The following is a 25028-nucleotide window of genomic DNA, read 5'->3' as shown; positions in this document are numbered from 1 at the left end:
GTTCGACGTTCTAGCGCAGATTCCAGCGAAATAAGATGATTGGCGCGAGTTATCGGCGCCGAGAACAACCGTGATGACCGGTCGATAAGTTTTCTGGGGTAAGTAAACACGCGGTTAACCATATTGGTGACGTTGAGCAATGTCAGAGTCAGCGTCACCGTCAGGTATGCCGGCGATGCACGTTAACTCATTGACGTAATAGTCGTTTTTTCGGGGCCGCTCCACGCGACTACTCGACGCGGACCGATTCCACGAAGTTCCTAAGAACGATTACACAAATTCCGCCATCCACTTTGCGGGCTTATCTGTCAGCATACTCCCACGCTTCTGTTATCGGCAATTCTTAAATGCTTGTTACCACACATGAACGCTTTCCTGAAACGAGCCGAAAATAGCCGCGGAAGATTTACGGCGCTCTGTCGCGAAATTTGTTCGAACGGCTTGCATCTCGGGTTAAATATCAAAATGCGAAACTCGATGCAAATAAATCTAGCGGAACGATCGAATTCGTTTCGTTATCGAGACCGAGTTAATCAGCAGGCTAACTGCTAACGTAATTTCCAGTAATTACGTCTACGAATGATTTGTTTAGAAAAATGATCGTAGATCGTTTGCCAGAGCATTTGTCGATGAAATGATTGAGAAATCGGTTAGAAATACAGCAATGTTTCTGTCATTGACGCTCAGATTGTCCACAAAAATGGACAATTTAGACAATTTTTTTAAATGGAAATAGTTAAATTTCATAGTTACGAATTGTCAACAACTATAAAAACGAGCTGCGAGGCTCGATTAATCGTATCTCCACTTCCCAAATTGCCCATTTCTGTGCACAATCTAAGCGTCAGTTAGAGAGACATTACTGTAAAGCTACTTGTACATAAACAAATGTTTTAAAAATACAATTTTTGTTTACAATTCAATTAAATTGAACATCCTCTCCGTTTTCATGTTGCGAACATTGTTCCGAAACCAGTGGTTCGATTGTTTCTTTGAGAAATGGTTTCGATTTCTTGATCGTTCTTTTCTTCGTACTCGACGCGAACGTGTCGAATGCGAGCAAAAGTCTGCATATAATAAAAAAAAAATAATTTATAATTATTCTCACATCAGTTTCAACAGAATGCGAACAGTTGAAATATCGATATTTTACCCAACCTATTCAAAGCATCTCGCATAACTCGGTAGCCCATGTAGGTATCACGGAATGCTTCGCAGCACGTGCCGTTTTGGCATTATTATTAGATGATCTCTTCGATAGCAGCTCATGGCAGCCAACTTTAGTGTAGAGACATTGCTGTACAGTACATATATTCTCTACTCTACAGTACATTCTAAACAAAAAGTGGACGATTTAGGAATAGGAGATGCGATTATTCGAGCTTCGCGGCGCTTTTTTATCGTTGTTGACAATCGCTGACGACAAAAACGAGCCGCGAGTTTCAAATAGTCGTATCTCCTCTTCCCAAATTGTCCATTTTTGTGCACAATCTGAGCGCCAGTTAGGCAGTCATTACTGTATCTACTTTTCTCCACGAATTTTCTCTAACAGCGAAGAAACTAAAAAGCATTGTAAATCATAAATGGATTGCATTCGTATTGGAGCGGGGCGAAGCGAGTCGTTTTCCTCGAAAATGCGATGCGTCGAGCCGAATTACTGTACAGTAATGTCTCCCTAATTGATGCTTAGATCGCGCATAAAAATGGACAATTTGGGAAAAGGGGATACGATTATTCGAGCCTTGCGGCCCATTTTTATAATTGCGGACAATTTAATAATTGCGAATAATCGTATCTCCTCTTCCCAAATTGTCCATTTTTGTGCACAATCTAAGCGCCAATTAGGCAGACATTACTGTATCTACTTTTCCCGACGAATTTTCTGTAACAGCGAAGAGACTAGAAAGCATTGTAAATCATAAATGGGTTGCATTCGTATTGGAGCGGGGCGAAGCGAGTCGTCGAGCCGAATTAGAAGCTCTGAACAGTCATCGGATTCAATTTTCTCCCCGGACGAAGACGTGGAGCGTTGGTAATTGGTACGATCATCGGCCAAATCGATCGGTCGACGAAGTTCGGTCCGCTGCGCTGGCTCAAGTTGCCAGGAGACTTCCCTAAAAGTGCACCAGCTCTTGTGCGGATTCGTTTGGCTCCCAGTTTCGTATGACTAACTCCGCTGACTCATCTTCGACGATTCGACGTGAAAACGTCACTTTTTCAAGTTTTCGCAGCATTCGGTCAAACAAAGTACGTTATACTTACGCCAAAGCGCGACTTCATTTGCTTTCCACCGTTTTATTACTTTCTTCAGCGTCGCCTTTCCATGCGTTCGATTCGCGATGTCCGAGCAAAAATGCTTTGGACAGGAGAAACTGTGAAAAACTAGGCTCTCGTTTTCATTTTCATTTGTTTCTCAGTACGATTCTTTCTCTTTAATCTGCTTTGCCGAATGAACCTAGGAACGATAATTAATGCGCAATGAATCCTAGTTCTTATCCGATTTGGTTTTCTTTTTCTTTCAATTTTATTCGATACGAAGTTTTGACAAAGTTTCCGCCGACGATAGCGATTTTGATAGAATTTGCGATAAGAACAATTCGTATTTACCGATAAGAAAATATTTGTGATAAGTTTACGATATAATGTGTTCGAGCGACGCTACTTCGTACATATCGGAAAGTTTTGTTATTTTGTAGTTTCCGTTGGTCCGATTAACGAGAAACTGGTAAAAACAGAAGAAAGGGAAATAAATGGTGGCGTTCGGTGCTCCAGCCGGCGCGGGCGTTAACGGTAAAAATGTGGAAAGGCCGGGAGAAGAGCAGTTGTCTTCCTGTCGTCATAGCGGACACCGTCCAGGTCCAGATAGTGCGAGGGTTCGGAGAAACGACAAAGAGAGAGAGAGAGAGAGAGAGAGAAAGGGAGAGAGAGAGAGAGAGAGAGAGAGAGAGAGAGAGAGAGTTAAGTGACGGTGGGTGGGCGAGATGGTTATTTAAATGCCTATAGAGTCCATTAAAGATTACAGGTTGAACAACAAATGTCCACGCGAATGAGCCAGAACGAACGGCGATACCCCTTCGAATAAATGGTCCGTTTTATCTTGTACGACGCAAACAGCTTCCATTTTAATCTATGAACAATTTTATTATCGGTCCTTTCAACAGTGAAATCAGCGATGCAGAAACAAGCTAACGAAACTTATGGGAAATGAGCAACTCGTTCTCGTCGATTTCAGTTCATTTTATTCGGTACATTCGTTGTCCGTTCTTTTTCAAATTGTCTCCGTAATATTTAGATTTAAAATTTCGTATCACCTTTTAACGCAACGCACAATATAGCTTATCGGCGTTCGAAGAATTAGATTTACGGAAAATAAGCAAAACGATAGTTCTAATTGCCCCTTAAAATTGAGACATTAACCAGAACAGTTACTCAGCGGATCTTAAAACGACGTATCACGCAATTTCATGTTTTATGCTCCTGTTGCTCACTCGCTTTTGTTAGAATCATAGATGAATCATGTTCTTGCGAACCGAGTTGCTCCGCTTGTTCGCACTTAATTAAATAATGCGTGACTTTTAATACCGCTCTCTCTCTCTCTCTCTCTCTCGCTCTCTCTCTCTCTCTCTCTCTGCTAAGGATTGCTATTGTTCGCAGACCTATCGTACATCATTCGAACCACAAAGGCTACTTCTCGATAATCGGTCTTCTATTTCTCGTCCTTAAAACATCTCTTAAATAGAAAAATAAACAAGATGCGCGGTACTTGGACAACATTAACATTGTGTTCGATCAAACTACAGGGAATTACGTAAAAAAATGTTCTCACGCCGTAAGAAATGGAACGAATGTTCTACGGCAAAATTTTAAATTACTGATCTATTTCTTTGTAAGCGACAACATCAAATAAAAGCATCGGCAAATTATGAACTTAATTTCAACTTAATTTCTACCTCTTGCAATGAATTCGTGTAAGGAAAAAATTGCACAACACGTACATGCATCGACAAAAAACATATATTAGGTTGGCAACTAAGTTCCCGCCGTTCTTTTTTAAATTTTAACATTCCGCATGTCGTCAAATGTTTTCGGCATGATGTTTCAAATCATTCGAAAGAGGATATTTTGTTCTGGAATCTATGTTTTGTCTTTTTGCTCGAGTTAATTTATGTTAATTTTCGGATCATTCAAATGGAATCCAAGTTGAGAAAAATTAGCATTTTCGATCATCATTTTCGATCGCATCCTCCAAAAACATTTAACACCAAACCAACCGACCTGTAATGATGATTAGCGTGCATCGACTCGTAAGAGTGAAAAGATAGAATTCACTTGGATTTTGTAAAGTTTCAATTATGAGACTTGTTTCGATAATATAATTTATTCAATCATTTTCCACGAAGAAGTCTCCAAAGTTTGTAGTATCGTAAAATAAAAAATCGGTCATTTTGACCGTGGTAGGTTTAGTGTTAATGACACGCGACGTCATCTTAAAAAAAAATTTTTTTTTAAAACGGCGGGAACTTAGTTGCCCATCCAACATATGCCGGAAATATTGTTTAATAATTTACCGAATTTCTGGGATCTCCATCGTCCCTCGTAAGAACGACGTCGAAGCGCGTTTTCACTCCGGACGTTTTACCGAGATCTCGGAAGGTATTGTGAGGTTGAAAATTCCTGAAGGTGGGTCACGAGAGTGACGAACGCAAACGAAGACGGCCCACCGGGGCGGCGCGGTGCGGCGCGGCGCGTTGCGGCCGGGTTATCGGCGACCAAATGAATTCCTAAAACTCAATTAACCGTGGCCTTCTTAACCGACGCTGGCTTAACGAACGAGACGAGTAGAGCCGAGTCGAGTCGAGTCGAGTAAATGAATGGTCCCGCAGGACGACAAGCCTTGTTTAGTAGTCTCTCGTGCGAGAGGACTCCCGTTCGAACCCGATATCCGCCCTAAGAGCCTTCCACCGAGCGATCCAACCCTTTTAAGTAGGCCTAAGTAAAACGCCAGGAATGCAGGGAACAGCTCGATGGTGCTTGATCGCCGCGCCGGGGCAGGAGATCCGTTTCTTCGGTGATTCATCGTCGGCTATTTCTGGTGACACCGGGCAGAAAAATCTATACGACCGGAGATTAAAGGAGGCGGCCGCGCCGCGAGAATCGAAGTGATCTTCGACTAGAAAAATTCGCTTTTCAAGCGGCCGCCGCGCCGCGCCGCGACGTAGGCGCTGCAGCGCAACCGAGCCCCGCCCGTCTTCGATTCGAAGGGAAACAACAGTTTGGACCCTCGGTAATCCGCAGGTGTTAAAGACGGTGAAAGTAACAGAGTTTCGGTTCATTACGAAACGGTACGCGCGCACGGTGGAAATGTAACATCTGTCCGATGATCGGCTAAACAACCTACGAGTGCGTATTTTCCGTTTCTTCTCGCGCGCGCGCGCGATAACAATTCGTAACATAAATGATGCTATCTATGCCTCTACTAGTCAATCACATCTTAACAATCGTATCTTCTCTTCCTAAATTGTCCATTTTTGTGGACAATCTGAGCGTCAATTAGAGAGGCATTACTGTAAATCGTCAAGTTTTACTAATCTCATCAGTCAGTTCTTACGAGTTCTCAATCCTGTCCCTCTATTTTCTCGAAATTATAAGGACACACATGTGTAAATAAGTATAAGATTTTTTTGCATTATATACTTATTTATTTATATGGCACCAACGTGGTGCCACGGGGCGTCGTAGTGACAATTGTTGATTTCTCGATGATTAACAAATCGTCGCTGGAACAGCTTAACAATGAACGGATAAGACAGAGTTGAGGAAACACGAAGAAATTAAGAGAAGGATACTTAAGATATACAATAATGTCTCCCTAACTGACGCTCAGATTGTGCACAAAAATTGACAATTTGAGAAGAGGAGATACGGTCATTCGAGCCCTGCAGCACGTTCTTATAGTTGTTGATAATTCGAAACCATAAAAACGAACCGCAAGGCTCGAATAATCGTATCTCCTTTTCCCAAATTGTCCATTTTTCTGGACAATCTGAACGTGAATTAGCGAGACATTACTGTACGTATTTGAATATAAATATTGGGTTGGCAACTAAGTAATTGCCGATTTGTTCAATGAAATAAAAAATTTTGTTTTTACTTGGAATGAAGTTTAATCTGTAATGTGTATTTTCCATTTTGTTCGATGACCTTTTGCCATCTCTCTGACAACTTGAAAATTCCACGCTCGTAGAAAGTCTGATCCTTTCGGCCAAAAACCGAGTTAAGTGACATTTTACAGCGTCATCATCATTAAAAGTTTTACCACGAAGGGAGTTGTCCGGGGATCGAAATAAGTGGTAATCCGATGGCACGAGATCAGGGCTATATGGTGGGTGTAACATTAATTCCCAACCAATATCCATCAATTTTTGCCGAGTGGACAAAGACGTGTGCGGCCTAGCATTGTCCTGGTGGAAAGTGACACCTTTATGATTGACCAATACTGGTCGCTTTTCCTTGACCGCTGCATTCAATTTGTCCAGTTGCTAACATTCACGGATAATAAAAAATAACGTAATAATAATAATAATAATAATAATAATAATAATTGTATAATATAACATTTACGGATATCATAAAAATGGGAGTGGGAGACATCTATAACTAAAATCTATAATTGCCAACCCAATACATTCGACGATGGACAGTAATGTCTCCCTTACTGACCTTCAGATTGTCCACAAAAATAGACAATTTGGAAAGAGGAGATACGATTATTCGAGCCTTTCGGTTTGTTTTTATAGTTATAAATTGTCAACAATTATAAAAACGAAATGAGTCGACAAACGGCTAAACGAAACGAGCGCACAACAGGTAGAACAGGAAACGAGTTCACGAACATATTTTGCGAGTTCACGCGATTTTCTCTTCGTGTGCCGAAACGTTTGCTTCGCGATAGCTTCGCGACAGCTTCGCTCGAGTCGATGTTCCCAGACAATGGAACAAAATTTGTAAATTGTTTTCACGATTCCACTGTTTCGTACTCGATCTACCAATTTGTCTCGTGAATGCTCGCGGAGGAATGAGCCAGCAAAACCCCGTGCGAAATCAACAGAAGGGGGCATTCATGCATTTTGATTGGCCAGGGGTTAAGCCCGGGAATAATTGATCGCGCGTAAGTGTGAGCCTGCCTAATAGACATTGAATAGCGATTCGTTTTTGCGGGAGACGGGCCGCGGCCCCGCGGGGTGACAGAGGGTGACGAGGAGCGTGTCAGAATGAATGTGACGCGGCGAAGCAAAAACCTTGTCGCGTATTCCTCTCGCGTGGCTCCTCTTTTTGCCCGGCGTATCTCTATCTCTTCTTCCTCTTCCTCTCCTCGTCTTTCACTCTTCTTCCCGCCCGCCGCAGGTTATCTTCTCCGGGGCATGGGGCACTTGACGCACGACTCCGACGGCGACTCCGACGGCGACTAAGAACGGCGACTGTCCACCATGCACGGTCCCAGAACAGGACCCGTTGAATCGGCCCTCTCGTCTCCTTGGCTGTTCCCCGTAAAGCGGGCGACGTCGGCGACTACTATCTGCGGACACTTCACGTTGTCCGGCAGCCTTCAGTCGCGAGTGTACTCGTCGTGCCGGCGGGGGGAAAAAAAATGCTCGGCTCCAATCAACGAGATAATTTGCATGCCGCGCGCGTTACGCGCCTCTGAAAAAGAAAAAGCGGCTCGGTGACTCGGTGACTCGGTGACTCGGTTCGATGCAACCTGCCGCGCCGACCCGCGTCTCTCGTTACCCATTAATTGAACTTTCGCTAAGTGGAACGAGGTGACGAATTCGATGATGCTGCCTGCTTTTTCGCGGAATCGTTCCCGCGGCGTCATGTCGCGTCGCGTCGCGCAACGCTTGTGTTCTCCGTCTGTGAAACACTGCTGGATTAGCGTTTCCTCGGTCGACTCTTGTAACAGCGTTTAGTCGCGATGCTTTAACAGAGGCGAATTCAAAACGTGCATGTCGCCCCGTCGATCAGGAACGCGTGGTTGTCCTAGAATCGAGGATCCAAAGACCGAGAATCGTCCTCTCGATCGTCGAAAGCTGTTCGATGCGCGTCGAGCACTCCGATGAATTAATAGGTATACCGTGAACCCCGAGCGAGCATGATCCGTTAGGGGCTTTTAGCGGTCGGATTTATTGAACCGGAGGATCGCACGCGTCGCGCGTTAATCTCGAGCGAATCGCTGTCGACGCGGCGCATCAATCCGACGATTTATCACGGCAATTTGCCACTGTCGTGCCCGGCCGGGATTCATCGACCGCCCGATTTGTCACGATTTGCCATGCCTATTTGGGAAACGTTCTCGAGCTGGCCGTCCTCGGGCTATCGCCGGGCCCGTTATTATCGTCGGCCCATTGTCGGGCGAACGCCAGGTGACATTTTTTTTCTAGGCTGAATGCGTGCCGAAGTCGTCCGGACGAGCGGCTCGTCGGCTCGTGCTTTGCTCGCTAGGAAGGTAGTAAATTTTGTGGTCGACTCGAATGGAGACGTCGCCATCCTTCTTCGGCGTTGCCGCGGTGCGGTGGGCCCTGACGGGACGGGAACGAGGCAATGTCGGGGTTGCGCCGTCCGGGAAACGCGTTACGCTACCAATCGGCCACGGTTTACGACAAACTAAACGTGATATTAGTTTAGGGGAAATTGAAGTACTATCGCCGCCGAGAAATGGCCGATTCGAACTGAGAATTCGTTGCGAAATTCGATTCGTTGCGAGCGCTACAGACTTCCGAGGGTATTAATCGCGGCCTTTTTAATTATTTAGAATTCGTTAAGAACTGCTCGATTATTGTCACTGTACCGTTCGCACGTCTAATCGAGATTCTTTCGTTTGGCGCCAGTAGAAAACTGACTCGCATCATTTCGCTTGTCGCCGGCGGTTTTTCGAACTCCTTGGGCGACAATAAGTTGATTAGTTTTACCAATCTCATTGTTACGACAAAGTAAACGTGATATGACTTTAGGGGAAATTGAAGTACTACCGCCGTCGAGAAATGGCCGATTCGGACTGAGAAATTCGTCGTTGCGAGCGCTGCAGATTTCCGAGGGTATTATTATTATCGCAGGTATTATATACAGATTATCGCGGCTTTAGTATTTACCTATAATTCGTTAAGAACTGTTGGATTATTAACACTATAGCATCCGCACATCTAATCGAGAGTCTTTCGCTTGGCGCCAGTAGAAGACTGACTCGCATCATTTCGCTTGTCGCCGGCGATTTTTCGAGCTCCTTGGGCGACAATAAATCGTCAAGTTTTACTCATCTCATTGTTACGACAAAGTAAACGTGATATTAGTTTAGGGGAAATTGAAGTACTATCGCCGCCGAAAAATGGCCGATTCGAACTGAGAAATTCGTCGTTGCGAGCGCTACAGACTTCCAAGGGTATTAATCGCGGCCTTTATAATTATTTATAATTCGTTAAGAACTGCTCGATTTTATTGTCACTGTACCGTTCGCACGTCTAATCGAGATTCTTTCATTTGGCGCCGGTAGAGGTCTGACTCGCATCATTTCGCTTGTCGCCGGCGGTTTTTCGAGCTCCTTGGGCGATAATTAATCGTCGAGTTTTACTAATTTCATCGTCAGTTCTCACGAGTTCTCTCAATCCTGTCCCTCTATTTTCTCGAAATTTTAAGGATACACATGTGTAAATAAGTACTAGATTTTTCTGTATTATATACTTATTTATTTATACGGCACCAACGCGTGGTGCCACCGGACAATTGTTGATTTCTCGGTGGTTAATAAATCGTCGCTGGTAGGAACAACTTAACAATCAACGGATAAGACAGAGTTGAGGAAACACGAAGAAATTAAGAGAAGGATACTTAACCGTTTGAGTCCAAGGGGATATTCAGAAAACACGGTCAAAAAGAGAAGAGAAGAGAACCGAGCGGCGCGATAGCGCTCGTCAAGATTGACAAACAAAACAAAAAGAAAAAAAACGAGAAAAAGCAGCCATGCGATGTACGTGCGTCACTAAAGTTTGATCGCGACACAAGATCTGAACAGCGCGATCGCGCTGCTTGGGACTCAAACGGTTAAGATCTACAATAGTGTCTTCCTAACTGGCGCTCAGATTGTGCACAAAAATTGACAATCTGAGAAGAGGAGATACGATTATTCGAGCCTTGCGGTTTATTTTTATAGTTATAAATTGTCCACAATTATAAAAACGAGCCGCAAGGCTCGAATAATCGTACCTCCTCTTCCCAAATTATCCAATTTAGTGGACAATCTGAGCGTCAGTAAGGGAGACATTACTGTATTCACAGAAATAGGGACAATTTGGGAAGAGGAGATACGATTATTCGAGCCTTGCGGCTCGTTTTTATAATTGCTGACAATTCATAACTATAAAATAAAATACAAACCGCATGGCTCGTATAATCGAATCTCCTTTTCCCAAATTGTCCCCGTTTCTGTGGACAATCCGAGCGTCAATTAGAGAGACATTACTGTACAATTATTCGAGAGCCTTGCGGCTCGTTTTTATAGTTAACGATTGTCGATAACTATAAAAATGAATCGCGAGGCTCGAACAATCGTAGCTCCTCTTCCAAAATCGTCCATTTTTTGTGTACAATCTGAGCGCCAGTAAGGGAGACATTACTGTAAACATTATTTCGGAACGTGACAAATAACAAATTCTCGTGTTGCCGCAAACACGAGAATCGCGCGCTTGGTTCGAGCGCGAAAGTCCTGAAGGAGCAGCCACCTCGGGCCGAGCCCGATGAAACGAGCCACGAGACGGACGCGCGGTGCATCAATCTCGAATCCTGAAACCCGAAACCCGACACCGACAGCCGGTGTCCAGCTGAGCGCCGCCGCGGCCGTCGCGCGTCGCGCGTCGCGACGAGTCGGTAGCCGCGTTTTTCATCGGTGTGTCGGAGCCTATTCAAGTGTTGGCAGTTTTTCACGCGGCAGGCGACAAATATCCCCACTAAAATCCTCCTTAGATGAGTCCCTACGAGGTTGGGTATGTCACATTGGATCCTATGCCCGGCAACATTCACCATGCTGGTCTCACGCCGGTGACAGCGAGCCGCGTTCGCGATTCGTTCCTCCGAATCCTGGTCCGTGATCCGCGAACCGCGATCCACGATCCGCGATCCGTAGTCTCGCGATCCGATACCGGTGCTAACTCCAACGACGATCGTATCGGCGCAGACTCCAGGATACCATAACTCGCAGAGGTCGGCTTTAAATCGAGTTTCCCGTTTCCTGGCCCAATTAGGCTGGTCTTCGCGGGATCTTCGAGTACAATCGGCCGGCTATCTGGCCTAGGACCGCGAGACCGGTCAGCTAATCATGCGCGAGCACACCCGAGATCCGTTCCACCGGACTGCGCTTCTCTGTCGCTGCATCGCGGCCGCATCGGCGAGCGAAATTCGACGGTGAGACGGACGATTCGTTCGCGTTTAACCATCGAATGCGAGTTGGACATCCTCTTCCGATCATCTCCGCGTCGATTGTTCCTGATGGAATCCCCGAGTGCACTGGATGGCTGTCGATGCACCTTGGATTTTGGCCAGCCAGCCACTCGATTCGAACACGAGATACGTGCTCGAGTTGTATAGTGATCGAGATCGAAATCGGGATCGAAACATCGTTGGTATCCGCTCGACTGTGCGACGTTTACTAGCCATAAACTGTGCAGCTCCTGTTGTAGCTCTAAGAAAAAGTATGGTCGTGAGCTGCCTGAATGCATGCGGGTATCTCAATCTTTAAGCCGGATTAGTGTCACGATCCCGGCAACATGCGGCGCATGGATTGAAATTGAAATGACAGTTCAAAGCGGCGACGCGCAGATATGTTTACGGCGATTCGGTAAGTTATGGGAAGGTGTTAATAACCGCGTCTAAACACCGTGAAATACTGTCGGTCGGATTAACAGAGATAATCGAGAGTTGATGATTCCCGTTCACTTTCCGAACGTGATTTATTCACTGGGCCGGGGCCTGTTGACGATTTATAGCTGTCACTTATGTCCCCGTGAAATACGATTTATTTAGAATCAGCACATCCTACTTATCGTTTGAACTTATACGACAGATCGCAAATAATATTGTTACGGTCCGGGTGGTTTCGATAACTGGACCAAACTTATGCTGTTTCTCTGTCGAAGATAGAACAGTTCGGTTCAATGCAATTACATTTATTTCGGAAGTGTAATCGGCCAGTTCAAAGAACGCGTCTAATTGCACCCTCCAAGTGCGCACGATACGAATGGATTCAATAATATTTCATTTGCAAGTAAATTTTCGATTCTCGTAGAAATGTTAATAACACGGCGAATACTCTTGTTCTAAAAGACAAAAGAAGAACAGTGCCCACGGCAATGTGCACGTTATAAAACAATTTTAAGTCAGATTAGAGTACTTTGTAATATGCGGAACGAAAACGATTGCCGTGTAAGATAACAATTAATCAAACTGCACGTTTAAGATCGTGTCTTCTATACGAGCATTTAATAGAAATGAAAAATAACACGTCACTCAATAAGTCTCCGGTCTGACACATATATGGCAACACTGTTGACAAACCTATATGATTTCTGGATAGTGGCATTCTTCAAACGATACATGTCAAAATTTCATGACATTTTGATGATTAGTTTACAGGTTACAGTGGTTTTAATGACCCCAGTTTTGTAATTTTCAAAACAATGGTTCGTAAAGAATTTCGTGTATCGATTAAACATTGTTTTCTGATGGGGAAAAATACCGTTGAAGCCAAACAGTGGCTTAATAAGCGTTACGAAGACTCTGCACCAGGGAAACCAACTATTATCGACTGGTATGCTAAAATTAAACGCGGTCGTACAAACACCGATAATGCTGGACGCTCTGGTCGCCCAAAATCGGCAGTTGTTCCGAAAAACATAAAAAAGTACACAAAATAGTTTTGAAAGACCGAATAGTGAAATTGCGTGAGATAGTTGACACCTTAAAGATATCAGAAGGTAGCGTGTTTACAATTTTACACAAAAATTTGAGCATGTGTAGATTGCTTTCGAAGTAGGTGCCGCGTTTGCTCGCACCGGATCAAAAACAACAACGTGTCAACGATTCGGAGCGCGGTTAAGCGATGTTTATATTGAACGAATTACGCTTCGAATTGCTTCCCCACCCACCGTACTCTTCAGATCTAGCCCCCAGCGACTACTGGCTTTTCGCAGACATTAACCCGAGAAAGATAACCTACGTCGCAGAGGCGCCTGCGAAGACTGTTGATTTTTGTTAATTTTTCATAGAGGTCTAGTGATTTAAGTTTAAAATTACTTAAAATATAAAAAAATATAATATAAATGCATTTTATTTTTACAATAATGCCAAACCTTTAAAATGACTAGATTAACTTAAATAAATATCCATTGTTAGTATAAAATTGACGCCTTAGAAAAGCATGCGCCTCTGAAGCGTATGGTTATCTTTTACGTACGTTGTCATATGGTTATCTTTCTAGGGTTAAAAAGATGCTCCAGGGAAAGAAATTTGGCTCAAATGCCGAAGCGATTGCCGAAACGGAGGCCTATTTTGAGAACAAAGACAAATCGTTCTACAAAAAAGGCATCGAAAAGTTAGAGGAGCGTTGGAACGAATGTATCGCTCTTGAAGAAGAGTATGTTGACGAATTTCTAAAAAAAAATTGGTTTTTCGTAGCTAGACCGGAGACTTACTGAGTGATGTGTTAGATCCAGAAGCTAGGCGTGAACAGTGAAACGCGTCGCTGGTTGTTCTAAACGCCCGCACAAAGAACTTCAATTTTCAAATGAAAATGAATTTCGAAATACCCGCACGAGCTATTTATGGTGAATCGAGATAGAACATAGATCCTGGTTCGAATCGTGGAACGCGCGTCTTTGAAATCCTGAGAATGGCGGATTGCCCCCGTAGACTCACCTTCGCGTTCGGCCTCGATGGGAATTCTTCTGATCGATAGTAGAAATACTGGAAAGACTGGATTTTTCATGGAGAAGATTCTTGGTGCTGTCGCGTGTTACGGTGCCATGTTGTCTGCCATTCGCTGTTAGTAATTTCCTTGGTCGGCCAACACCTTTCCCCGCCGCCCCACCGTTGCAAACACCGAAGCACCACGCGTTTGAACATTTTCCTCGTTACGTAACGGCGAATTTGAATTTTAATGGACCCCACGCCTGTGCGCGGCATGGATACCGACACCGCTGTATCGAAGTACGATCAAGCATATTCCTCCGGCTAATTTGATAGATGGTCGTTAACGAGCCAGCTGGCAGCCGATGTCCACGAAACGTTATCGCGTCGCGTCGCGTCGCGATTCGACTCGCTTCGGAATTAGTCACTTATATTTTGTTGCATGCTGATTTCTGTGGACACGCACACACGCTCCACACCATCGATAAACACCGTATCCGATGGACATATTTGAAAATCAATTACATATTGCGGTGCGGGTTCATCGATTATTCCGATACGTATGGATTCATCAATTATTTAAATACAAAGTACGAAATTGTAGAGGATGAGACGTATAAATGGAACGCGCGTATCACCGTGACAATACTGTTAATAAACCCGTTAGCGTTGAATAATAGCGCCGAAGCATCGAATATAATATTTTCTGTAGCAATCGGTGCGGAAAATGTAATCTTTCTGCGCCAATTACGAGGAAAAACAATTAGTCAAATGGATATCCATTTCTTCGCTGGATAGTTTCGATGAGAATTGACTATCTTACCACCTCATTACCGTCGCATAAATGTGTCAAATCGATTGATAATAATTATAATCGGATCGACTTTGACACCTTAAAGTCGTTGATTGCAACATGTTGCTGCCGCTTCTTCGCAAGTTCATTCTCGCGAAACATTCGCGTGCAAATGTCGGCCACTTCATAGTCGGTCAAGTATCCATTTGAAGCTTCCGTGCCGACCGTACCAATGCAATTAAACCACGAAACTCGAGTCGACTGCATTTTCTGTGCCGCGATGCACGTGTACTACTTGATCCGCGCCGCTCGTGCTCGTGCTCGTGCTCATGCTCGTCCAAAAAGCACACGATCCTCGCTATTATTGGCGAACGAGAATCTTATTTAATGGAACCGACACACCCGGGGAATTAGGGCGCACAGACCGTTCGTTTAATTTCAACTAAGAGCTTCGCAAAGCTTTATAATAGATGCTGCATGTAGTATTCATTCCGCTCCGGTTCGAATTGTCCCCTTTACAATGAAACTTTTTACATGCATTTACCAAAACTCTATACTGAAAAATGATCCGCCGAATGTGGCGAATTAAGAAACGATTAAAAAGAGGCTTCCACAGAAAAAATCAGATAATCGGATCGAACGATGTTACTCCTAGACCGGGAATCTCTGCGCAAATTCTAATTTTCGAACGTGATCTAACAAAAATCGGAAGCAACGAAAAGTTTCTTTCGCGGAGTAAACGATTACTCTATGTAAAAAGAAGAGATAGGTTTCCTCAGGAAAAGATCAGATCGAATGGAATGACATTAATCCCAGACCAGGAATCTCTGCGCAAATTCTAATTTTCGAACGCGATCTAACAAAAATCGGAAGCAACGAAATGTTTCTTTCGCGGAGCAAACGATTACCCTATGTAAAAAGAAAAGATAGACTTCCTCAGGAAATATCAGATGATCGGATCGAACGACATTATACTCCTAGACCGGGAATCTCTGCGCAAATTCTAATTTTCAAACGCTGTCTAACAAAAATCGGAAGCAACGATAAGTTTCCTTCGCGGAGTAATCGATTACTCTATGCAAAAAGAAAAGATAGGCTTCCTCAGGAAAAAATCAGATGATCGGATCGAACGACATTATACTCCTAGACCGGGAATCTCTGCGCAAATTCTAATTTTCAAACGCGATCTAACAAAAATCAGAAGCAACGAAAAATTTCCTTCGCGGAGTAACCGATTACTCTATGCAAAAAGAAAAGATAGGCTTCCTCAGGAAAAGATCAGATCGAATGGAATGACATTAATCCCAGACCAAGAATCTCTGCGCAAATTCTAATTTTCAAACGCTATCTAACAAAAATCGGAAGCAACGAAAAGTTTCCTTCGCGGAGTAAACGATTACTCTATGTAAAAAGAAAAGATAGCTTATCATTATTAAGTTTCTTACGTTGGAGATTGGTATGGTTTCCTATAAAGATTCCGTCGATAAAGTTGACGCGGCCAATCTAAAGTAAGCGTTTTAAGAGGGTCGGCGTGCCAACGGAATTCCTTTGCAGCGCATCGAGGTGGACTCGAACGAGGTAGGCGGGATGGTGCGAAAGAAAGGTACGTTTGGTCCACCCCGCTGCTCCACCAACGAGCCAATAACCCAGTCGAATTAAACCGAACGTGTAATGAACGCTTCCGACGTCATTGGTACCTCGGCGCGGCACGGCGCGGCCCGGTGTGCCGTGGCAGTGTGGCAGTGTGGCATGGCGTGGTACGGTGCACCTCGTTGCAGCTCGTTGCAGCTCGACGCCGAGCACTGCTGTGTTCACCTGTGCTCTGTAATACGAGATGCATTCGCATTACGCAAGTCGTTGCGGTGGCGAACCGCACACGGCTCCCACACAGCTGGCTTATTATTTACAACCCGCGGCGCTCCACGGCGTTACTCTTAATTTCTGCGTTTCTCGATTTCCTCCGCGCCGCGTCGGAGCGTAAACCTCCGACATTGGTAGCAAGCAACAACAACCTTGATTCGATGTTTTAATCCATAATGCTCTGACGTCTCCGGGCTCCCGCTATCCGCGACAGAAAATACAGTAATGTTTCTCTAATCGGCGCTCAGATTGTCCACAAAAATGGACAATTTAGAAAGAGAAAAGATACGATTATTCGATCCTTGCGGTTCATTTTTATAGTTTCGAATTGTCAACAACTATAAGAACGAGCTGCGAGGCTCGAATAATCGTGTCTCCTCTTTCCAAATTGTCCATTTTTTGTGGACAATCTCGGCGTCAGTTCGGGAGACATTACTGTACTTGCGATGGTCGAAATCGTGGATTCGGTTGTTGAAGGATTTATTTGCGTGCATGTCGATAGGGTTTAATCAATGCAGAGTTTTATGAACAATGTTTGATGCGACGCGATAGAACGGACGTTTTTACGTCAAGAAATATTAACGACAGCTGAACAACATACTTGAAGCACCCGCTCTCATTCACGTCTCGAAACATTAATTTGTCCGTCGCTTGTACCACGTTAATTAGCATTTCTTTATCCTTGATCATTCGCCTGATACAACGAGACCATTTTTGTGTTATTCTATGTCTTCGACAACTTTCGTTCCAATGTTATGATACCGGAAGATGATGAATCTGTTTCGATTTAGAAGAGATTGGAAAACGTATTAGGTAAATCGTGTATGAAATCTTCGTCGTGATCCTGACTCGTTGTTATAGCGCAAACGAGTTGAGAAAAATCTACGACATCTATAATTGATTCGTATAAAATGTTCTAGCTTAATTGATGGAGCTTTCTTATACCTCTCACTGTGAAAACGTTTCCTCCAGTCTAAGTTTTAAATGCTTTTAAAATCAACCGACGACTTTAAAAGCTGGACAACATTTTCGATAGCTATTTGATTGCTTGAAAAGTTGAAACGTAATTGAACCGAATTGAAGCGTTTCTAACAGATGATTTCTATGAATCAAGTCTACAATTGATTCGCATAAAATGCTCCAGCTTAATTGCTGGAGCTTTCTTGTCTCTCTCACTGTGAAAACGTTTGCTCCAGTCCAAGTTTTAAATGCTTTTAAAATCAACCGACGACTTTAAAAGCTGGACAACATTTTCGATAGCTATCATTCGAATAATTGCTTGAAAATTCGAAACGTAATTGAACCGAATTGAAGCGTTTCTAACAGATGATTTCCATAAATCAAGTAACAGAACGACAAGCGCGACGCGACTCTACGCGACGCGGCGTTAATGAAATTCGAATATTTTCAAAGTCCCGAGGAAAAAGATCGGCCGGAGCGATAGTCTGGCGGTCCGTCACTCGTAGCAATATTATTATCGGATGCGAATGAAGATAGAATCGTGAACTAGCTACAAGATACAATTTGTCCGGTATAATTTGTTTCCGCCGCTAATTATCTCGTATATCTCCTCCTTATCTGTCAGAAGCGATCCGCCGCGCCGCGCCGCACCGCGTCCCGTGCTTTCAATTTGCACCGCTGCTAATAGTAACCTTCGTTTTATTCGGCTACGGTTTGTAATCGTGCGAAACTTATTTGAATGCTATAAATCATACGGAGATCGCGAGCGATTAGCTTGCGTGCCACAAATTGAAATCTCGCAGGTGCAATAGCAAATGGCAAATACCGGTCCGAAGATAGAGAATGTCCGAGACACATACGTAGGCGCTCGCTTGCACGCGCGCGCGCGCACGCACGCACGCACGCGTCCATGTCCCCGTAGATTTAGAACGCGTTCTTCGAATCGAGGGAACGAGCATTTAACACGTTTGTTCTCGTTTGTTCCAGGTTACCACAGTTTGCCGTTTTAGCGAAGATTTTGTGCCTCCTGATGGTACGTATATTCCTACACCTCGAACTCACGAACATAACACTTTACGATTTACCGGTTCGAAGATTACCGATGGTCTACACACGTTTTCCTGGCCATGTTAATTGATTTTCTAACGACTGCCACCGGTAAACATTTTCTTTTAAATAACAACAGACGTCGAAATTATTCACGTTGGCTTTCCTGAAAATGATTTCTGCCATTCGATGGAAAAATCGTTGAGAAATTATCGAGAAATTCGTTAAAAAATCATTGCCTCTGAATCGTCGATTTCTTGAGATTATCGGTTAATAGTACCGGACAATTTGTTGTAAAATGAAAAGGATTTGTTACGTGACTCGGTAATACGTTGGTAAACGATGCGTTACTAAAAAAAAATTGATACTTTCGCTTTTTCATAAAATATATGGTTAGAACGAGAATATTTGTGTACAATACTACTTTTACCTTTTCTCAAAATTGCACATGACAATGCGGAATTGTTGCTCGAAACAGTAGTCGATTCATCGTAAAAAATTCACGAAACATTCAATTTATTACAAAAATGCTGCCATTTCTGTCTGAAATAGAGGAACCTGAAGACAAACGTGTAACTGATTCTGCATAGAACATATAAGGATTTTGTGTCAGCCGATCGGAAACACATCGTTTCAAGACAAGCATAGAAGCTGTATATGTGTCCCGAAAATGTCTCGCAATCCGGAAATGGCGGGTTCTTCGGATCATTTGAAGCAACTTCTTCCTTTACAAAAATGTTCTCCGAGGCACCGTTAACGAGTTATAAACGAAAAACAGTGACCAATAAGAATCGAGTACGGCTGACGCGAGGCGGCCCAGCCAACCAGCGCACGAAGCCCAGTTCCGCTCATTGACTCGGCCGCCTCGCGCCAGCTGAGCTGGAATTCGACCGCCTCGACCGCTGGCGTCGTTGACTCGGCCGGCGCGCGTCAGCTGAGCTGGGATTCGACCGCCTCGACCGCTGGCGCCGTTGACTCGGTCGCCTCGCGTCAGCTGATCTCGCCTCTCATTGGTCACTGTTTTTCGTTAATAACTCGTTAACGGTGCCTCGGAGAACATTTTTGTAAAGGAAAAAGTTGCTTTAAATGACCTGAGGAACCCGCCACTTTCGGATTGCGAGACATTTTTGGGTCACCCTGTAGATAAGCTCGAAGCTTCGAAGCAAGTTCAATAAAACGGAATCGAATTTATTTGTTCGATCGCGACGCGTCGAGTGTTCCCTATATCCCGTTGAACCATCAAAGATTTATGCTCGCAGCCGAATGCGCTGTATCGCACGGCAGTATGCGCTATCTTTCTCGTCCCAGTGACCCGCGGTTCAACCGAAAAAACGATTCGAGCCGGCCAGAGTGTTTTCGCACTGTATCCATAATTTTCGGGAGTACACCAGCGTGACCCGGTTACGTTACCTTTAACGAGCCGTGTAAAATTTGAACGAGGGCTTTGGCCGCGTTCGTGCGCGATTCGTAAACTTGCATGCTTTACTTGTTCCGACAGATACGTAAGCGATATAAGATACGTGCCAGAGCTTTGTAGACTGAACGGTGACTAGGTCAGATCGGAGATACCCGGTACACGGCCGCCGCGGCCGGGTTCGCGTTTAGGCTAGGGTAGGATGGCGTGCCGAAAGTTCATCCAGGTCTTGGTAAATCGACGCGACGCGACGGTTAAATCGCCGGGCACCTTACCTGTCACAGATTAACGACCAGTGTCTTCACTCCTACGCGTTAGAACGTAGCTCTCTTGCCAGCCCTTTGTCGGTCCCGAGCCCTTTGCTTCCTTGTTTTCTCGCGGTCTACGATATTGCTCAATGATCCGTCTCTTACTGTACTAATTGCAATTCTTGCTCTTTATTACGGCAGCCGAGCACAAAGCGACCGTGTAATATTCCGTCGCGTGCGACCGCCTACAAAAAGTTGATGAAAAACACGCCTCGACCGCAGTAACACCCAAGAAAGTACCGGGTTCGTAACCGTCCGTGTCTGTGCGATCAGGTTGCAAGAGAAATTGCAGCATCATCAGTTCGAAAGCTTCGATTTCTAAGTCGAACCTGCGGAAAACACCGGCACGAATCGATTCTGGATGGAAACGATAAATAAATAACGTTCCAGTCGGATAGGTTTTGGATCGATTGTAGGATACAGTTTCTTAGATAAGTCGAAACGGGTACCGGAGAAAGCTTAAAAAATCTGTAAAAAGTGAATCGGTTTTCAAGATTTCCATTTCGAAGCTAAGTAGGAAAATTGGTATTAGGTAATACGAACGAAATGGCCCTGGTAATTGATAAAGAACGATTGCTATTTCTGGTTTGTCGCCGGATTTGTTATTTAACGTTTCTGCGGCGCGAAGCAATTTAACCTCGGCTTTGTTACAATCCTATGTGAATTTACAATATCTACCGATGCTTATTCATATGGAAATTTCATTTCATACGTACGCGCCACGCGCAAGTCGATAATGCGAGATGCCGAGTTACTTCACACTTCGCAGCTAAGTATAATCGCGCAGGAAATGCGTGGCATCTAAACCGAATATTTAAAAAATCATTGATTTATAGACATACATATATCTGCCGCCGCGAGGCTTTTATATTTCTTGCAAATCTTATCAACGCGATAACCGTTTCCGCCGCATCTTCGCCGCTTAACCTTGTTTCACTTTGTTTTGCTCAATTACTCGATAAACATTTGCTCAACAGAGCTTATGAATGAAATACCTCGACGTAGAAAAATACAATGGCGACGGTTCTTTTCTATCGGGAACAGAAGAGAAGAGAGAGAACACGGGGTTTTCATTAAAAGATCCCGTTTTTTTCCTTCGACCGACATCTTTAACCGATAACGATATCAAATAAGTAATCCCCGCCCGAGTAATCTGAAATTTAATCTAGATTTTCAAATAATCGCATATTCTCACACGTGCAACAAATTCTCTAGTTTTCGAGTATCGGCATTTTCAAGTTTCCACGTTTGTCGCCTTAATAAACAGATCTATTAAGATTGCTTAGGCTAATTTTCTGGCAGATACGCGACTTCAAAAATTGTTATACTGACATATTTTCTACAATGTGTTGGATACTCGGACAAGTTTCACCGTTTTTTATTTGAAACAGAAAATTATCCGAATTACAGAAATTTACCAAATTTTATAGATATTTGTACAGTAAATTCTCTCTAATTGACGCTCAGATTCTACACAAAAGCGGACAATTTTGGAACAGGAGATACAGTAATGTCTCCCTAACTGACGCTCAGATTACAGTAATGTCTCTCTAATTGACGCCCAGATTGCGCACAAAAATGGACAATTTGGGAAGAGGAGATACGATTATTCGAGCATTGCGGTTTATTTTTATAGTTATAAATTGTCCACAATTATAAAAACGAGCCGCAAGGCATTTAGTGGACAAAATGAGCGTCAGTAAGGGAGACATTACTGTATCTACAGAAATGGGGACAATTTGGGAAGAGGAGATACGATTATTCGAGCATTGCGGTTTATTTTTATAGTTATAAATTGTCCACAATTATAAAAACGAGCCGCAAGGCATTTAGTGGACAATCTGAGCGTCAGTAAGGGAGACATTACTGTATCTACAGAAATGGGGACAATTTGGGAAGAGGAGATACGATTATTCGAGCATTGCGCCTCGTTTTTTTACAATCGCCAATTATCAACAACTATACAATTCGTAACTATAAAATAAAATACAAACCGCAAGGCTCGAATAATCGTATCTCCTCTTCCCAAATTGTCCCCATTTCTGTGGACAATCCGAGCGTCAATTAGAGAGACATTACTGTACAATTATTCGAGAGTCTTGCGACTCGTTTTTATAGTTAACGATTGTCGACAACTATAAGAATGAATCGCGAGGCTCGAATAATCGTGTCGACTCTTCCCGAATTGTCCATTTTTGCGTACAATCTGAGCGTCAATTGAGGAAAATTTACTGTATTTCTGAATTCCTGGAACAACGAAGTCCAGATAAACGTTATTTCCGAGGCACCCGGTGACATTAGATTCGGCGGAATCAAAGATCGCCCGACGTCTTGCCATCGCATCGTAATGTCGCCGTCGCCGTCGCCACGACCGCGACGCGACGCTCTGAAATAAAACAACGGCAAATTCTACAGCCATTAATGGACAGCTCGTGTTCGCTCGTTAACAAATTTCAGCATCGCTATACATCCTTTGTAGTTTCCGCTATAACGACGTGCCTCTGTCCCCCTCTTCGACATTTTCTCTTCTGCGGACGAAATCGCAGGAAAGCCGCACAAGGAACGCGAACGACCGGACGGATCATTCGATGCCGTGATATGCGAGTCGTCCGTAAAAATCTTCTTGTTTGGAGTCGTGAAGGAACCGTGACGCCCTTAACGATTTCGCTTTCGGTGCTCGGTCGACGGTCGTCGGTCGTCGGCCGTCCGCCGTCACACCGAAAACACGTTCCGCGTGTTCTTATTTGCTCTCGCGTCCTTCCAACGATTTTAAGAATCGGCGGTCTCCCTTCGTGACGACGCGAGTTAACGAAAGGCTCGACAGAAATCGCTGGACCACGAATCTTCAACCCAGGCTTCTGTCGTTACGAATCGTTGCATCGACGCCGCAGAGCTGACCAAACTTTTTGCACTAAACGAAACGTTTCTTTTCGCGAGATGAAAATTTGCGTGTTCGTTATTTTTGGCAGACGCGATTACCTTTATTTTTTGATTTTCCGCAGATTATTATACAAATCTGAGCAAAATTTGTGCACTACATGAAACGTTTCTTTTCGCGAGAAGAAAATTTGCGTGTTCATTATTTTTGGCAGATACGATTATCTCTAGTTTTTGATTTTACGTAGATTATTATACAAAGGTGATCAAACTTTCTGCACTAAACGAAATGTTTCTTTTCGCGAGAAGAAAATTTGCGTGTTCATTATTTTTGGCAGATACGATTATCTCTAATTCTTGATTTTCCACAGATTATTATACAAAGCTGACCAAACTTTTTACACTAAACAAAACGTTTCTTTTCGCGAGATGAAAATTTGCGTGTTGATTATTTTTGGCCCGACACGATTATCTCTAATTCTTGATTTTCCACAGATTATTATACAAAGCTGACCAAACCTTTTACACTAAACGAAACGTTTCTTTTCGCGAGAAGAAAATTTGCCTGTTTATTATTTTTAGTAGACACGATTATCTATATTTCTTGATTTTCCGCATATTATTATACAAAACTGACCAAACTTTTTACACTAAACGAAACGTTTCTTTTCGCGAGATGAAAATTTGCGTGTTCATTATTTTTAGCCCAACACGATTATCTCTATTTTTTGATTTTCCATAGATTATTATACAAAACTGACCAAACTTTCTGCACTAAACGAAATGTTTCTTTTCGCGAGATGAAAATTTGCGTGTTCATTACTCTTCGCCCGACACGATTACCTCTATTTCTTGATTTCCCGCACATTATTATACAAATTGGTAAACACAGCGTTTGAATCGCTACCGACAGCTGATCTCATTAGTTCATCATTTTCGCAGGTATACGACGCAAGTTGTTCGAATGTTCGATCGGTTAATTCAAGAAGTGTTCGGTTCGAAATTTTTCTTGTCAAACGTTACAAGACGCGGCGGCGTCTTCGCGGATGTCTGCGATGTTGGCAATCATTTTGTACAATGCGAAATTCTTTACAATTTGCAGGTGGTGATGTGCGGGGCGGTGCCGGCAATGGTGCGCTCCGTGAGTCTATACTCAACTTGCAGCAGCGGCAATGTTACCGTAATGGGCCGCTCGATCAAAGCGATTGGACGCGATGATCACAATGCACCCTACCGTAAGTAACGCAGTAATTAATCGCGTCGCTTTAACAAAGAAATTTACCGCGATTTTCGAAATGCCAGCCATTTCGATTACCTCTTTCTTCACTTTGCCCGTTTACTTGCGTACTTGCTACTATTCGTTCCCCTTAACTTATGTTATACTAACTTAAATTAGAGCTAATCGATTGGTTGCATTAGGTATTTACGACGGCTCGCAAAACATTACTGTGGAAGGATTATTATTGTTGGCTACGGCCATGTACAATTTCTCTTTTCTTTCTATAAAAGATTTATCCTCGAATTATAAATAATTATTTTATTCCATAAAAGAGAATATAAATAATCGGAAAACACGCGCATGTCCTATATTCGAAGTTATGACAAATTTCGGAGCGTTTGAAATACAGTGAGGAGCATAACTGAACCAACAACCACAAATTTTGTGTAAATCATTATTTATTGCTAGGAATATACCAGAATAACGAAAAATAAACATTACAGTTATTTTCATCGCAGTTAGGAGCAACGTAAGAAATTTTTGCAATAATTAATGTTGTTTAGGAATGACAACAACAATAAATTGAATCGGTTTTGCATCACG

General features: G+C 43.4%; 1 protein-coding gene across 3 annotated transcripts in view; it reads left to right on the top strand.

Annotated features, from left to right (window-relative positions):
• LOC117221706 (fibroblast growth factor 18) overlaps window positions 1-25028 on the top strand; it is a 207484-nt gene that overhangs the window by 157062 nt on the left and 25394 nt on the right. For all 3 annotated transcript variants that reach the window (XM_033472875.2, XM_033472874.2, XM_033472876.2), the window contains exons 2-3: window positions 18548-18593; window positions 24309-24441. In XM_033472875.2, coding sequence (XP_033328766.1) covers window positions 18548-18593; window positions 24309-24441 — 179 coding nt within the window. The remainder of the gene's footprint in view (window positions 1-18547; window positions 18594-24308; window positions 24442-25028) is intronic.

Source organism: Megalopta genalis, chromosome 7 (assembly GCF_051020955.1).
Source record: "Megalopta genalis isolate 19385.01 chromosome 7, iyMegGena1_principal, whole genome shotgun sequence".
Lineage (NCBI taxonomy): Eukaryota > Metazoa > Arthropoda > Insecta > Hymenoptera > Halictidae > Megalopta > Megalopta genalis.
The sequence above is the reverse complement of the archived record's forward strand: the minus strand, read 5'-3'. Positions and strand labels throughout refer to the sequence as shown.